At 45.7% G+C, this 18,208-nt stretch overlaps 1 protein-coding gene across 3 annotated transcripts in view; it reads right to left on the bottom strand.

The window, feature by feature from the left end:
- The window catches only part of MACROD2 (mono-ADP ribosylhydrolase 2), a 1,366,388-nt gene that overhangs the window by 638,706 nt on the left and 709,474 nt on the right, over positions 1–18,208 (bottom strand). For all 3 annotated transcript variants that reach the window (XM_054984023.1, XM_054984014.1, XM_054984005.1), the window contains exon 6: positions 14,960–15,081. In XM_054984023.1, coding sequence (XP_054839998.1) covers positions 14,960–15,081 — 122 coding nt within the window. The remainder of the gene's footprint in view (positions 1–14,959; positions 15,082–18,208) is intronic.

Below are 18,208 nucleotides of genomic sequence, written 5' to 3' on the forward strand. Positions count from 1 at the left end.
CTAGGAGCGCTTTGGGTACTGGGACCACGGGATAAGTTTCCTTAGAGAAGGCCTTCTAGCACATGATGGGCTTCACCTCTCAAGGTCCGGGAAGAAAATGTTTGGAAAGAACCTGGATGGGTACGAGTTGTTCAAGAAAAAACAGAAGGGTAGAAGAGGAGGCGGAGTGGCATTGTATGTGAGGAGAGGGCTTGATTGTCAGCAAGTTCTGGAGAATGTGGTTGACAGCCCGGTGGAAAGTATGTGGGTGGAAATATGGGGAGGAAGGACAAAGGGTATTGTTGTTGGAGTCTGCTACAGACCGCCTGACCAGGGAGAGGAAATGGATGCTGCCCCCCTTGAACAGATTGGTAGAGTAACCAGACATCATAACCTTATAATTAGGGGTGACTTCAACTTCCCCAATGTGTGCTGGGAAACAAAGCTTAGCAAAGCGACAAGACTCACACAACTTCCTGACCTGCCTGGCCGATAATTTCCTTTTTCAAATGGTGGAGGAAGCGACAAGGGGCTCGGACATACTAGACTTAATATTAACCAACAGGGAAGAAGTGGTAGATTGAGTAAAGGTGGTAGGAGCCTTAGGGGGAAGTGACCATGTCCTGCTTGAATTCCAGTTGCTTTGGGGGGCCAAGAAAGTTCGTAGCCAGACTCGTAGGTTAGATTTTCAATGAACTCAGAGGCTTGATGAGAGTCATTCCGTGGGGGAGTGTGCTGGAAGGGAAAGGAGCGAGTGAAGGGTGGGCCATTCTCAAACACGAGCTTTGGCAAGCTCAAGCCCTCACTATTCCAGCAAGACGGAAACATGGCAAGGTCTCCAAGAAACCAACGTGGATGAACAGAGAGCTCCAGAATAAGCTAAGGGAGAAAAAGGAAATGTTCAGGAAATGGAGAGGACAGACCTCTAAAGAGGAATATATGAGGGTTACTAGGTAGTGCAGATCAGCCATCAGAGAAGTCGAAGCTCAGTATGAGCTGGGTCTGGCCAGGGGAGCTCGCTACAATAAGAAAAACTTCTACAGATACGTGAGAAGCAAACACAAGGTAAAAGAGGCAATTGGACCGCTGTTGGGAGTGGAAGGAGAAACTCGGATAGAGGACAGAGAAAAAGCAGACAGGCTTAATGACTTTTTTGCCTCTATTTTCTCCCTGAAGAACTTGAGCCCATCTAGAGATGGTAGTAGACATGACAGAACACCTGGGTGGCTAGTTGACATTGACAGAGAGGTTGTGGAGAGGCACTTGGCTGCAATGGACAAATACAAATCCCCTGGGCCAGATGGTGTGCACCCAAGAGTGCTCAAAGAACTTTCTAGAGAACTTGCAGAGCCTCTGTCCATCATCTTCCAGGCCTCCTGGAGGACTGGGGATGTGCCACAAGATTGGAGAAGAGCGAATGTTATCCCAATCTTTAAGAAAGGGAAAAAGGATGACCCAGGAAACTACAGGCTGGTCAGTCTAACTTCTGTGGCTGGTAAGATATTAGAGCGGATTTTAAAGGGATCAATCTGTAAGCATCTGAAGGACCACTCAGTGATCTGGGGAAGTCAACATGGTTTTATCCTCAACAGATCCTGTCAGACCAGCCTGGTTTCCTTCTTGGATCAAGTGATGAGCATATTGGATCATGGGAATTCTGTCAACGTGATTTACCTGGATTTCAGGAAAATTTTTGATAAGGTTCCCCATGACATTCTAATGGGTAAACTGGAAGACTGCAGACTGGACTATAGGACAGTTTGATGGATAGGGAACTGGTTAGAGGACCGCACCCAAAGAGTGGTGGTCAACGGCATTTCATCAGATTGGAGGGAGGTGTCCAGTGAGGTGCCAAAGGGCTCAGTTTTGGGCCAGGTACTTTTCAATATTTTTATCAATAATTTGGGATGAAGGGGTAAACGGGCTACTCATTAAGTTTGGTGATGATACCAAATTGGGAGGAGTGGCAAACAGCCAAGAAGGTAGAGTTAAAATTCAACAAGAGCCGAATACTCTGGAGAAGTGGGCGGTTGTGAACAAGATGCAATTCAACACAGATAAGTGCACAGTATTACATCTGGGCCACAAAAATGTGAAGCACAAATACAGGATGGGGGATACACTTCTGGGTAGTAGTGTATGCGAACGAGATCTTGGAGTAAGAGTGGACTGTAGACTAAATATGAGCAGTCAGTGTGATACGGTGGCAAAAAAGGCAAACTCAGTCTTGGGTTGTTTCAAAAGGGCCATTGCATCAAAATCACAGGAGGTCCTAGTCCCTCTCTATACTGCCCTGGTCAGGCCGCACCTGGAGTACTGTGTGCAGTTCTGGAGGCCTCACTTCAAAAAGGATGTGGACAAAATCGAGAGGGTGCAGAAGAGAGCGACGAGAATGATCAGGGGTCTGGAGACTGAGCCCTACGAGGAAAGGCTGAGGGCCTTGGGAATGTTGAGTTTGGAAAAGAGGAGGTTGAGGGGGGACATGACTGCTCTCTTTAAATATTTGAAAGGCTGTCATTTGGAGGAGGGCAAGGAGCCGTTCCAGTTGGCAGCAGGGGATAGGACTCGAAGCAACGGGCTTAAATGACATACAGAAAGGTACCGGCTGGATATTAGGAAAAAAAATTTCACGGTCAGAGTAGTTCAAAGGTGGACTCAGCTGCCTAGGGAGGTGGTGAGCTCCCCTTCACTGGCAGTTTTCAAGAAGAGGCTGGATGAATATTTGTCAGGGATGCTTTAGGCTCATCCTGCATTAGGCAGGGGGTTGGACTAGAAGGTCTGTGTGGCCCCTTCCAACTCTGCGATTCTGTGACTAGGGAATGGGGATAAATGCAGAGAGTCTGCCTTGACCAGCCTGTTTCAAAGTTCCAGCTTAGCTTGTGTCCATTCCTTAGAACAGAATGCCAAAGTAAAACCAGTGACTTGTACAACTTCATATTTTAGCCTCATATTTTGTTTTATTTTCTTAGTTCTCCGACCCCTCTATAATGTCTCGATATATTCAGTATTCCAAATGAAGCTATGGCATAGCTTTATACAATGACATTTACCATATTGGCTATTTCATTTTCAATCTTTTTCCTAATAATACCCAACATTGGGATTGCCCTTTTTTTGCTTTGTGGCTAAAACTTTCTGCTTACTTTCACACACCCTCTTAAAGCAGAGGAGCTGCATGGACAGCCTAGCAGAGAGAATGCTTAAAAATTGTAAAGGATGCAGAGTCTGAGGCCTACACTGAGACCACAGAAATGGGATAAGGGAAGCTCCAGTCATGTATACAACTTTTGTAACGATTATGTATATGGTTGTTGTGGATTTTCCGGGCTGTATTGCCGTAGTCTTGGCATTGTAGTTCCTGACGTTTCGCCAGCAGCTGTGGCTGGCATCTTCAGAGGTGTAGCACCAAAAGATAGAGATCTCTATCACAGTGTAGAAAAGATGTTGGCAGGTAGTTTATATCTACTCAGGAAAGTATATGTTTTAAACATTCCTTGGCCCTTTAATTCAGCTCCTGATTGCGTTACCTTAAACTTTTACCTCAGGATGCCTCTGGTCACAACCTACACTCCTTTTATTTCCACTCAGCTTCAGGTGTTCTCTACTTTACTCAGGCTTATACCTTGGGAACACTTTCCCTTTGGAGTCTGAATCCCACCACTAACACCATCTGTGGATTCTGCCCCCTTTGTGTGACTTATATATCACTGCTTCCTAAATGGTTTCAGTGCCGCCAAAGGCTTTCAACTTAGAGCTCTTCCATTTAACTGCAGGATTTTCGCCCAGTGGCACCTTAGAGACCAGCTTTTGAGAGTCAGAGCTCCATTCTTCAGACACCTAAAACTATCTTCAGTTTAACTTGTATAATAGAAAGACTTAGTTAAAGATGGTAGTATGACAGAATGGTCAGTGCATGGGGGTAGCTGTAAAGATTAAAAAGTTAACTGAAAGTAGGGCTGCCGGGTGCCCTTACCCTCCCAGCGGGGGGGGGGGGGCATGGTACTTTCTTTCTGCCTTCCACGTGTCTTTGTGTGCACGCGCTTCTAGTACCTGCACAATGACCTCATTTCCAAGATGTAATGTCATCACGCCAGCCATGAGCGTGCTCGCGCACTTCACATGGGGCTAATTCTGGCGCAATCGGGGCCAAAATTGGCACTAGCGAAGTATAGGAGCATGCCTGTGGCCAGCGCAATTACATCACTTCAGGAAGTGACATCGACACACTGCCTGGGAGCATGCATGCCTCTTGTGTTCTTGGGGCGCCTGCTGATGACAGACAACCTCCAGGGGGCTTGCCACCTCCCGCCGATTGCTGGCGGGCAAAGGTGCAAGCCTCTGGGAGTTTGCCCACCCCTAGCAACCACCTGGGAACCCTAAAACCCCGAAAGTAGAATTTGTTTATAAGTACACATAGGCATGTTGGTTTCAGAATAGTTCGTTAGCTTGGTGGTTTCAAAAATAGTTATATTCTTGTTGCACGTAATAGTTTTGCTCTCTGTCCGTTAGCTTTCGGCTCAGGTAAGCTACTGGCTTTCTTTGGCCTTCTCTCTCTTGCATCAAAGCATCTCTGAAGCCAAAACCACAACGGACTGCATGAGACATGGTAGCCTCAGATGCTTACACACCTCCTTGCAGTGCAGCCAGGCAAGTTCCTTCTTCAGAGACAGCCAAGGAAGCACAAATCCCTTCCTTCTGCTTCACCCCCTGCCACTTTGGGGCAACACCCAAAGCCATCCACGTTCCATCCCAGGACTAAAAGCTTCTGCGCTTGTTGCACACTCCCTCTTATTTCAGCCACTCTGTATTTTAAAATAAAGACTTTTTAAAAAAAGGAAAAAGGGAAAAAAACTGGAGTAGCGAATGCTCTCTCCTGTAATAGCAACACCACACAAATGGCTGCTCTGAGCTTTCCACCCCTTGGGGAACTGAAAACAAAACGCTGTTGACAGGGCTCTTTTGTCAATTGGGCAGTCGTCTTTAAAAAAAAGGAACATCCTAGAAAATCACCCTTGAAAACCAACTCATGCTTAAAAAAAAAAAATATGAAAGCATCCTAGTTAGGGTTTTTTATTTATTTGTTTTCAATACTTGAAAGTATTTGTAATGCAATATATTCCTCTAACCATCAGTGAATTTTCAAACTAAAAAAAAGGAGAAAGCCCTAAAGTACATCCCAGTCTTGCTGTACTTACACATGTTAGGCATGATAGGCAGGTCTTTCTCCTCCTGTTATACTAGTAATATAACTCCTTTTACATTTCTTGTAAACTCTGCTCATACGTTAAGACAAAGCTTTACTTTGTAAGTGCTTTTTCAATTTTTTATTCTCTCTTTTTAAATTCCTTTAAATTCAAAATAAATACTTTTGTTTACAGCTCACAACAACTTACAAATTACAAAAGCGCACGAGATGTCCTTTGGGGAAAATGAAGGTAATTCAAAAGCACTTTAATTCAGAATGCTCTCTTTTGGTCAATACAGTTAAGAAATTCATCGTTTAATACAAGTTAAATCAATGGGAGCTTTGGGGTCTGCTTACATCTCATACATGTTTTAAAGAACCAGACTGTGTGTATTATAGGCATGCACAGACTCTGCTGTGTGACCCGGAGAGACTATTATTTTAAAGGATAATATGATAGTAATAGTCAGGGCTTTTTTGTGGGGAAAAAGATGGTGGAACTCAGTGGTGGAACTCAAGACTAGAGATGGGCACGATACGCATTACGATAAAAAAAACCCCATGATAATGGCAATCGCACGATCGGGACCCAGCGGATAGTGGTTGGGCACGACCATCAATCCAGCAGTCGGGAGAGGGGGCTGGATCGGGGCTTGAATGGGGGTGATCGTGCTCGGATCGGGAAGCCAGACACTCAGGCGCCAGCAATCTATTGCCCTGGCAACGGAGCCAGGGGAATGCCTGAGCTGTGTTTGCCCTCCTTCTGTCTCCTTGGAAACCCGAATGGAAGCCCAGCTTGCCTTGATCATCAGGGCTTCCTTCCAACCACGGAGCAGCAAAACAGTCACCAGCTGGGAGAAGACACCCAGGGGAGGGAGGGGGAAGGGGGTGTTCTGTAGCCATGGGCACTCCAATCTCATCCCTGCGAACCCTGATAGGCAGCTCTGATGGCGAAACACAGACAGCCAAACACAAACACAGATGCTGCCGGCATCAGCCACCGTTCCTGTATCGCTAGGAACAGCAGGTTGCCCCTCCGCTTTTGCCTCCACAATCCACGATCCACAATCCACGGATCGGAAACGGGAGATGATCGGTGTGGATCGTTAATTCGGGATCGTCGTCGGCGCCGATCCACGATCAGCTTGATCAGTATTTTGGGGGGGGGATTGTGCCCACCTCTACTCAAGACCACACAATGACATCACTTTGGGTCAGCTGGAACAAGGGGGGAGTTTTTAAAAGTTTAAATTGCCCTCAGTAAAAATGGTCACATGGCTGGTGGCCCCGCCCCCTGATCTCCAGGCAGAGGGGAGTTTAGATTGCCCTCCATGCTGCCGAGCACAATCTAAGGGCAATCTCAACTCCCCTCTTTCCGGAGATCAGGAGGCGGGGCCACCTGCCATGTGACCATTTTCAAGAGGTGCTGGAACTCTGTTCCACCGCATTCCCACTGAAAAAAATCCCCGGTGATAGTAATGTATTATTGCACAAAACATCAGCTGAACACTCACAGGCCTGGCAAATAGATTCAAGACCTCATCGAGGGAATCTTGGGCATCAGTGGACAACTTGCTTCAGCTCACGAAAACGAAATGGACTGATCCCATACTCCTGCAAATGGAAGGAATTTCTTCCTTCTTCCTCTTCTCCCAACTGTCCCTGTAAACTCTGAAAGTCAACTGCTGACCGTTAGGGGCCCCTCTGAACAATATGCCATACGGCACGGGAGGGCCCAAGCAAGAAGCAGGAAGCAACGGAAATCACAACCCCTTGCTTATGTGCAAGTAGAATCATTAACCATTAATCTTTAATCATGGGCAAGCCTGAATCATTAACACCTTTGAACGTTTGATTTCTCAAGATTACTGTCATCCTTGTTGTATTTAAACAACTCTGGAGAGGGAGAGGGCTCAGCTAATATGACTGGGAGCAGCAAGGTGTGCTTAAAACAGGTAATGGTTAACTGCCACCAGTTTCGCCCACTAAGGCTCCTCCCAGCCAAGTTGTTTAGAGGCCAGAGTTGCCTCATGAGCCTTGGCTAGGAAAGGCAAGGTGAAGACGCAGAACTCGGTAAGCTTCGCCCAGCTCTCCCCGGGCTGAAGTGTGAACAATCCCAGAGTAGAGACTGATGACTGCCAAGTGCTCGGATCGCGCCCTTTCTCCACCCACCCCTCCTATTCAGTCCAATCCTGTGCTTGTTTACTTGCACGTAAGTCACGTTGCCTTCAGTGGGAGCTTGCTTTCAGGTAAGTGAGCATCGATGCACCAGACTGCATTCAGGTCTCCTGCCAAAAGGCAAGCCTTGTCTCCAGATGTGAAAACAGGAAAACTTTAAATTTCCAGGCAGAATCCCTCCTGAGTAAGTGTCAATTCTACCTGCTGTACAGTAGCGGTTAAATGTCTGGGCTGCGAATGAACACTCCACTGGTTCAAATCCCACTCCTGCCATGAGCTCAGCAGGTGGCCTTGGGTGAGCCCCTCCTCTCAGCCCAGCTCTCCAGCTGTATTGTGGGGAAAAGAATAACACCGACCTTGTTCACCAGTCTGAGTGGGACACTAATATGCTAGAAGAGCAGTATATAAGCACAGTTGTTGTTGTTGTTGCAATACTTCCAAGTTTAATGAATGTGGCAGAGCTGGATTCCAAGCTACAAATTAAAAGAGGTCAGCAGGAGCCTCTCCATTAAGAATCTTTCAAGCATTCGATGCGAGAACGCCCCAGCATCACGTTGCCTGAAAGCATCACTTCCCCTTGACTGAACCAGAACCACTACGAGGCTTCTGGACCGGTTCTCAGCCCCCCTCTCCGACTGTGCTACCTTCAGCCTTCTCTCTAGCTGTGCTTTCTTATCTTATCTCACACGGGGCTGCTGGAGCCAGCTGGATGAGAAGTAGCGCCACATGGGCTACGAAGCACCATGCTGGGTGCTGAGTCCAACACAATATGGCACCCTGTGCAAATGCTCTTCTCAAGCAGTGCAGGGTGCCTGCTGGATGAGGAGCAATCCTTTGCACATTTCTTTTCAGCACTCGGGGCACTGCTGCTCACCCAGGATGGGCCAGGAGCAGAAGACACCGGAAATGCTAGAGACAGCACAGAAGGTGGGCGGAATGAAGAGCTGCAGGGAACAAGAATCGGGGTGGATACAGCCCACCGGTTGGCGGCTGCCAAGTTAAAGACTGAAATTCTGCAACCCCACTTCACTTTGAAAGTTGCCCCGGACCCCCTTGAAGCATCTAATTCACAGCCAGGAGTGACTCACAGTGGATCTTTTTTCCATAACTGCTTGACAATGATAGTCTCCCACCACCACCAAGAATGGTTGTATTCTCTCGGCATCCTGCGTCCTTATGAAACAAAACCATGTTATTCAAAGTATTCATACTTCATTTCCCTTGCTCACAGCTTTCATACACAACCTGGTCTGTGCATATTTTATTGAAAGAATTCTTATTTATTGAGATATTTATTTCCTGCTTTTCTCTCCTGTGGGGATCCCAAGCAGCTTTCATCATTCTTCCTTTTTTCGTTTTATCCTCACAACAACAACCTTCTGCTGAGCAACAGTGGCTGGCCTGTGAGTCTCTATGGCAGAGGTTGAACATGGGTCTCCCTGCCGCTGAAACTCACCACCAACACACTGGTTCTCATTATATGTAGGTGCTGCTAACACCAGACCTTTAAAAAAAAAACACCTCTTATTCAGCGCATAAGTTTGGGATGTTCACAGTTCATAAGCAGATATACAGCACAATCCTGAACAGAGTGACACCCTTCTCAGCCCACAGAAGTCAATTTGCTTAGAAGGAAGTGGCTGTTTAGAGCTGAGTTTTGGTGGCAAAGTTATAGGCACTGTGAATTAGGAGAAAATATCTGATTTTCTGTTCCTTTCTTTGGAGCCCCATCTGGAAATGTTGCAACTCTACCAAACCAGGAAGACTGGTCACTATTTAAAAAACAAACTTCTACTGGACATCCATAAACTAGTAGGAGGGTAGCAGAGTAGCGTCAATTGCAGAGAGGATGTGATGGGTATTGGAGCTTGCTGGCTGGTGCAAGAGAGAAAATAACAAACATACACTTAGCTGAGGTTTAGAAAAGAAGTAAGAGTCCTCTAATACAGGAACTCTATACTCTGATAGGAAAGAGGAGAGTTAGATTCCCATTTACCTTTCTAGTCTAAGAATGGGCATGGCTGGCAGCACAAGTCCTGCACCCATACTGCAAGATGGAGAGAAGAGGTACTTATGTGACAACGGGGGAAGAGAAGGATGTCATGAGGAGGGAGTCCTGAGACTAGCAATCTACACATCAAAGGATAGTTCAGGGCAGTGAGGAGTAAACAGATGCCCCCTGACCTCTCTAAGTTTCTAGTTTGCCCCCCTCTAAAACCTGAGGAAAGGGACAGCATTAAATCCTCCTCTTCTGACAGCCATGGTGCTGGAACTCCACAAGGAAGAAACTGCTTTCCCTATGTTTTGTAGGCTACCTGCTCCATTTTCATGGCACTTAAACAATAGACATTGTTTTGATATGTTCAAACCATGGCACTTACATCTGTAACATAAAATGTGGAATAGATAGTTGCTGCTATTGTAATACACATACATGATCTTGTTCATCACAGACTAACTGATATATTATCCTATCTCACACCACCTCCCAAACGATGTCTGGCTAGAATTTCACCATCTACTAGAGTATCATGTTTCAGAATGTGACGAAGTGACATCAATCGCAGTGCTAATTTGGTGTAGAGAGAGCCTCTTTGGGTCTACTTAATGGGGCTTGCTCCTAGGAAACGATTCCAGATGTCAGCGTAATTTCCGAAAGAGAGTTACTCCATTCTAAGTCTGTTATCATCAATGGACTTAGGGCGAAGCTACAAGTGACGAATGACACTTGAACGGCAAGTGTATTTCTCCCTGTTCACTTGCACTCCACTCAATCCACTTGCTGTTCAAGTGTCATTCATCACTTGTAGCTTGGCCCTTAGAAAGGTGTAACTGTGTTTTGGAGTGCAGTATGCTTCTCACATGTTCCCAACAGTGTTCCTGCATTTAAAGAGAGTATTGAGAAATTAAGACTGCAATACTACTCTTGGGTAAATCCCATAAAAACTGGGGCTTCTTTTCAAGTAAATATGCTTTCAGTCAGACTGGACAATAAATGTTTTTGACTACAAGGTCAGTGTGAATATGGCTAAAGTTCTAAATGTACGTCTCGGTGCAAATATCCCCTAGAGAATAGGAACCAGCATTCCAAGGGGGTCTCAGAGTCAGGACTGATGGGTGGCCGTTTCCACCCAAAAAGGAACAGAACCAAGGCAGCATGTAGGCATTCATTCCTGACTAGAAACGTATTACTCTAGTAAAATTCTCAGCGGCGAAACTGTATAAGAAAATAGAATTTACTTGACAGTTATTTAATATGATTTGAGGCCAGACGAAAAAGAGGAAATTAAAATACACAAATGCAAAAGGTTTCCAGTGATTCAAAGTGGCATGCATATGAAGGGAGAACCACCTGCCAACCACCTGCCAACCCCGTTTTCAGGTGGCTCAATAATTGCAAGGCAAGACAGAGAGATCTGCCATATATTAAACATATATATGGTAATTTCCAGCTAGTCTTTCAAAAAATATTAAGACAGGACCTACCGTAAGGAGTTTTTACACAAGCAAGAGGCAGATTACCACTTCTTCCACAGCTTTAAGCTCTATCAGCTGCCCTGTATGTGGCTAGAAACGGGTTGTGTTTATTACTACTACTCCTAGCTACTGCTGCTACTACTACTAATTCTTAATCTACATACATGGCACTTTACACAAGAATCTTATCATTTATGTTTCAACAAAGATGGGAGACAATAGAAGAAAAGGCGGTGGTGGTGGCAGCTTCAAGCATAGACAGCTTCAAGATGGGATTGGATAAACATGTGGAGCAGAGGTCCATCAGTGGCTATGAGCCACAAGGTGTAGATGGCACTCTCTGTCTAGGGCAGTGAGGCTCTGTATTCTTGGTGTGGGGGGGATCAGTGGGCGGTCTTCTAGTGTCCCTTCCCCACTGGCAGACATCCTGGTGACACCTGGCGTTTTAGGCACGGTGTGACACAGAGTGTTGGACTGGATGGGCCATTGGTCTGATCCAACATGGCTTCTCTTATGTTCTTATGTTCTTAAAAGGAAAGACAAACTTAACAAAATGTCAGAGAGTGGGAGGAATGGGAGACACAAGAATAAAATAAAAACGTACACTCTCTTTCTCTGCAGAGCAGAGTTTCTTAAACATAAACAGCCTGAGGAATATCCTCTTGAAAAATACTTTGCAGGCCATCCAAGCCCTCCCCTCCTTCTTCGCATTACCTGCCAAGTAGCCCCTTCTCAAAGCTTGCGCAACAGGCAGCACATGCCCTTTGGAGATGCCCACCTCAGTCCTCAGGCCTGTTCAGTGAGACCCTTAACAGCTACACTTGAAAAGGAACTTTAAATCCAAATGTTTTTACTAATTTGTCAAGCCTGTGTGTTCCACTGAATTTTCTACTGTTAAATGCCATTTTGTTTTAACATCGTTTCAGGGTATTTTTTTTTCTGAGTTAAAAATGTTGCCAACGATCATGGAATAAATTTTATGTCAAGTCTGTTCCAGTAAAATATTACTTTTAAGACTCTAAAAGTAAGAAAAACCTAAGGGAGAATTTTTCTTTTAAATCATGCATGAATATTACTATTTGCTGGCTGGCTGATGCTGCCATCTTAAGAACACTTTCCTGGGAGCAAGCCCCACTGAACAAAATCGGCTTTAATTCTGAGTAGACCAGCTTAGATTGTTCCCTAAGCAGATCACCATTTTCTTAACAAATATTGGTTTAATTTCCTTCTCACCTCCTTTTTAAGTATTTCACAGATTTCCTTCTGCCCAAATACATCAGTCTTCATTTTTACTTGAAGCTGGGTCAGACACACCAGCACAAGAAAAACATATTTGAAAAGGCAAAGGGTTAGGGTTAGGGTCAGGGTTAAACTCTGTGTTGTGTGCATAAGCTGTTAGGGAAATCCTGTTCTATACAATCCGGAGAGTGGTGTGTGTGTGTGTGGGGGGGGTCCTTTTTAAAGAAGGGGTCATTCCTTTCTTCACCTTGGACCCACGGAATGAGAGTTAGTAGAGAATTCGTAATTCCAAGGAACCCAAGATGCTAAGGCCCCTCTCACACTACTTACCTGCTCCCAGAACATTGCAAAACATCACGCAAAAAACGCAGAAGACAGCGTCTTCTCGCGAGAGTTTTGCATGACGTCACACAAAACTCTCACGAGAAGGCGCTATCTTCTGTGTTTTGTGCGCGATATTTCGCAACGTTCTGGGAGCAGGTAAGTAGTGTGAAAGGGGCCTAAGTTACAAAATGTTGCAACTAGTAAGATTTCTTTCCTGCCAGTGGTAGAGAAGATTGACATTTTTTCACAGCTCGGTTACTTTTTGTGTATAAAAACTTTTCCATTTTCGTAACAGCCTTGACAAATGCCTGCCTTGTGGATGAAAAAGAGGCAGTGCTAACTTGGTCTTCTGTTTTCACAGTGAATTTTAGATAAACTTTTTCTGTTTCATGTTCAGCCCTTGTTGTCTCCGTAGCTTTCAAACTTTCTACCTCAGGCTTCAACTGACACTTTAGTTTGAGAACATGTCAACCACATGCAAGGGGGCTGAAGGAAGAAGATGGAGAAGGCAGCCTTGACGTACTCTGAAGTTTTGGCATATTAACGCACCACGTGCCATTCGTGAAGGGACAACAGAAGTGTGGCCTTCTGACGAAGGAGGGATTGTGGGTATACAGCCACACACACACCTAAACTAAAGAAATTGTGAAATTCTGTTGAAGGCAATGGACTAAATTAACTAGCAAAATGTGTAAGCAGATAAGTCAGCTATTATTTTTAAAAATGTAAATATTCAGCTGGATCCTATGCATTCATTCTGCAAACGGCAGTGCCTTTCCCCAGAGTCAAGAGAAGGGCACCCGGGGCCGGAGAAGGGCACCAGCAATTAATGGCGTGGAATGGATCGGAAGTAGCAGGCACGTTTAGGGCTGGAATGTACCCAAAGCGCAGGAACCCTCTTGCAGCCAGTGCAATGATGTCACTTCTAGAAGAGATGTCACTGCATCTGTTCAGAGCGTGCACATGGAGTGTGTTCCAGAGGTGCCGGCCAATGGCAGGCAACCTCCGGGATCTTGCCACCTCCTGCTAACCACTGGTGGGTCGGTGGGCAAGGTGGCAAACCCCTGGGAGTTTGTCTGCAACTGGTGGGCACCTGGGAACCCTATTGTGGCCCCTTGTACCCAGAACAAGGCCAGTGTGGGGACTGATGGAGCACGCAGATCACCCTAATCTGTGTGCAGCATTCTTGGGAAGCTGTGGGTGGAGCCAAAGGAGGCCTGGGGGAGGGCACAAGCTTGGTCATCTAGGCCGCATGTGCTCTGAATTTCATACTGCACCACTGAAGTGGGCCTAGTAGCTTGGATCGCCACATATGGAAGAGACCACCCTCAGGGTATGAAAGGGGCGGTAGCCTTCTTTTCTGTGAGGAATCTGAGGTAATGTCTTTGCTGCTCTCCTTCTGCTCCGCCTGCCTTCTCCGCAATTGGTAAATTGTATTACAAGGAGAGTCTCATGGAAAGAGACCAGAAAGAAGCAATAAGCCGTGAAAGGCTAATTATAAATATACTGCATAGTCCAAATTATGAAACAATTTTATAGCAAAATTCTTTGTAACAAAACTCATCATATAAAGTGCATAATTAACCATTTTAAAAGTGCTCCATTTCTCAAGTGCAATATTTCGGTATCCAGAACATGAATAATCTTCTGCTACAATCCTACCGCAAACCGGAAATGTCTCACACAATAGCAGGGGCAGGGGCTTCTCTCCCACTCCCAGCCTCTACCCCCTACCACCTCTTCCCTGGCTGGCCAAGGGGGATGGATCTGGAAACTCCAAAGTTTCTGGGTGGAGCATTTATGAAAGCATTTCTACCTACTGGTGGCACTACTGAAGTAATTAAATTACCCAACATACACAGATGCTGTCAGTTCCAACCAACATGGCACCACAGAACCGATGCTTGGAATTATCCATTCATTGAGGTCCCCCCATCCTGCCAGGCATCAACAACTAAGGGCTGCCGTCCTTCTCAATGCCTCCAAAGCATTCTATGAGCCAGCTCAACGGTGGGAGAACACTGGTGTGACCTGAGAGAGGTTTCGCTTCACACCTTACCATTTTCCTTTCTCTTTAGGGAGAGGAAATCTTTCCATAGTCCGAATCCCTGCAACCCTGTTCAGGTGCATGACAACCAGAAATCACTGGTCTGCTCAGCAGCTGTCAAATAATCTGACCTGTGCTGCTAAATGTTCGCTAGATTGCAAAAGACCATTTGTTTTGGTCTAGCAAGCTCAGCTCTTTGAATTGACTTAATTACTCTTTGTTTAAGGAAAATGAACAGAACAGCAAATGCAAAAGATCAGACTTCAGAAAGAGCGGAAGATCATCCTTCCAAAGTAAGCACCTATAGGAAATGGCAGAGTGGGCAGGCTTCAAAGTACTCAGAGCACTTCACACCCTCTTCCAATGCCTCCCTTCCTAACGTCATCATTAATTTAACATCCCGTTTTTCCACATCGCAGTCCCTCTCTCAGCATTTCTTGCAAATACGGATTGTTGTTTCAAGATCTGCAGAAAGCTGCCATTCATCACTCCAACAGGACCTCAAACAGTAGACACTGTATTCTACTTACAATAGATCGGATGAGGTTCTCTTTTGCCAGTTTCAGTGAAGATTTGTAGCAATTTGCCAGGTCTTCTTTATGGGAATCACTAATGTGCCCTCGTGCAATAGGACCCACTGTATGAATGACATCTACAAAATAAACAGAAAATCAAAGGAATACATATTAATTAGTCAAAGGGAGAATCTAAAAAAGTACTTGCTGAATTAATTAACATTTATCAAGAAAAGCCAAGCCAGGTCTCAACAAGGACCCAACATTTCTTGCTTACTCGAGGTGCTGCTAATCTCTGAGCAAACCCCACCTCTTAGAGATGCAAATTGGGTCATCTCTACATCCATACTTTTCTAATTGGATTGGCACATCATGACTCAGCCTGTACCAGGCCTATTTTATGTTAATCCTCCTTTGTCTATCGGCAGCAGCTGGGAGCGGTTCTCGCCTTTTCTTCATGTGCCGGTTATTGGTGACTGGCTGTTGTTTTAAACTGGCCCGTCTTCGTAAAATTTCCCCACGCCACCACCTTTTTGTTGTTTGCAGCCCTGTTCATACCCTTTCTGCCCAACAGGCGAACACTCCAGTGCCTCTAATGAAGCGAGTGCAGCTGCCTCAGGAAAGCTTAAAACTGTTCATCTTGAAGGTGCTGCCGGACTTTCATAGTGACTGCGTGTACGGAATCAGATCTGCCAAGCAGCTCTCAAAAGACTTCACCGCAGGCAGTAAAAGAACTCCGTTGGAAAGCTGCTAGTCTCAAGAGCTTACTCCATCTTTGCCAGGAATGACGTTCACGTGGAAGCATTAAACATATATAGGTTCCCAGAGCGTGGGCAAATTCTAAGATCCATCCACCCCCAGTCTAACGGTCAGCTAAGCTTAGAGGGAAAACTTCTAAGGGGGAAAACCGCAGAACTGGTGTGTGGGATTTTCAAGGTCTTGGCATCTGGGCAGGCGCCTCTTCCCAGACTAAGGAGAGAGGGCCCTGGGGCAGTTCAGAGGAGCACACAGGTAACAGCAGGGACAAACGCCTCCCTTGCCCAGTTTCACATGGCGGGTCCGAAAGACCCAAAAGGCGAGTAACCTTTGCAGTCCAGTCAAAGAACAGCCTCGGCATTTAACCATAACCATAACATAAAGCATCAGAATACAATCCTAACAGCAGGGTGTCGCTGGGTGACAGGTGATGGTAAGCACCTGGCACTGTCCCCTCTGCAAATATTCAGCCAATCAGTAAAATGTTGAAACGAATTCTGTGCATCCCACTCCAGTAGCACCTTAGAGACCATCTGGAGAGGAGACCCATCTCGCGGGAGTCTAAGGTGCTACTGGACAAAAATCTTGCTCTCTGACTGCAGATCACCAGGGCTACCCACCTCAGTCAGTCTTGCTTATCTATACAGATACAGCAGAAGACACAGAAATAGCAGAGAAATTGTTTACAGTTTAGCTATAATGGGTAAACATTACATTAGGATGCTGGAATTAAACTAGAAATCAGAAGCAACATAATTTTTTTTAAAAATTGGCATGCCCCACATTCAGTCTATTTATTGAGACTTTTCATCCACAGCATTCTTTCTAAGTCCCCTCTTTCCCCCCTCTGCTTACTTATCTTGACCTTCCTTGTCCAGCAGCCTGACTAAAAACCATCAGTAAGCACGTTATCACGCAGAAAGCAACGCTTCCTGCCTGTCAGGCCAGCCTTCTGCAGCTGCCGATACCGGCTTGTCTATGGCTCCAGACCCCCTTGTGGGTGCTGCAGCAATTTCTTTCCCAATCACAACTCTTCCTTCCTTCCTTCCGGGAGCACATTCAGACAGCACTCCAGGTGATGCACATTAAATCATGGACAAAATGACTTGTTAACCTTGGGCTGTATTCTTTCCCTGTTGCTGGAAAACTTTCCTCCTCCCAAAAAACCAAAAACTGCCACTGGAGTGCTCTCTTTGTTCAGGATCTGAAACTGCATTTCGGTGGAGCATCTTCCACTTTAAACACATTCTTGAATACCTGGTGACTCCCTGTGTAAACAAATTCTAGGCAGTGCAAAAGCTAACTCTCAACGGTTATCCCCATTTTGCCTCTTCCTTAACAACCGACCATCTCATACAAGTAGGGTGGCTAAGTATAAATAAATCAAATGTTATCATTATTATTAAGTCCAGCTTGGAAATTCTTGGAGATTTGGGAGCAGTGACGGGAGAGGGGAGAGAGCTCAGCGGGATCGGATGCCGTAGAGTCTGCCCTCTGAAGCTCTACACGAACTTATCGTTGTGGTCTGGAGGTCAGCCTCCAGGCCCGACCTTGAGGTTGGTAACCCTTCATGAAAGGCCCCATAGCATCATGCTCTGTGCCTCCTGTGCTGCATTTTCTCTGCGCATTACTTCACGGTCAGCAAGGACTTTCTTCTTTTCCTTCTTTCCTCTGATAAACTACCAGGCTAGGAAGTCTCTGGGTACACGTACAAGTCCTGGGAAACTTCTACACTTTCCCCATCTTCTCTGGGGTCCAACTCAGGCACGACTGTAGTAGCAGCAGGGACAACAGCTGAGCAAAATGCTCTTCCACAACACATCTCACTTGGATCATCTACAAGACGGCTCAATTCGGACATAACAGGAAACAGTGATTGAATTAAACTAGTATAGTTTAGTGGAGGAGGCTCCTCCACTAACCATCGTTAGGATACATAATACAAGGTCTGAAATCATGATTTATTAACCCCAGTTAGTCTTAAAAATGGTTTGGTGTGATGTATGAATGTCAGCTTCCTGGTTTAATTCTGGTTTGTTCCCTGGTTCCATCCTCATGTCACCCTCGGCAACTAGGAATATTTCATTATTTCAGCGATCATCTGCGAAGTGGACCCTAGTTGCACAAATTAAATGTAGTTCAACTAAATCACGGTTAAGGTTTCACATTCTGTTCAAACCAAGCCCACACAGGCCTGTCCTAATGACATTATTTCCTCCCACAATCATAACCTGGGCCGTTTCCAGATGGCTTACTTGCCTCCGGAACGTCGCGCCATCTTGTGGGGAAAACGCGAAATATCGTGTTTTCTCGCATGAGTTTTGCACGACGTCGCATGACGTCGTGCAAAACTCGTGCGAGAAAACGTGATATTTCGCGTTTTCCCCGCAAGATGGCGCGACATTCCGGAGGCAGGTAAGCCATCTGGAAACGGCCCTGGATAGGTGATGCTGGTGTAAAGTAATATATCAAGAGATCCCACGTGATCCAATTTTCAGTTTCTTTAGA

Source organism: Eublepharis macularius, chromosome 1 (assembly GCF_028583425.1).
Source record: "Eublepharis macularius isolate TG4126 chromosome 1, MPM_Emac_v1.0, whole genome shotgun sequence".
Classification (NCBI taxonomy): domain Eukaryota; kingdom Metazoa; phylum Chordata; class Lepidosauria; order Squamata; family Eublepharidae; genus Eublepharis; species Eublepharis macularius.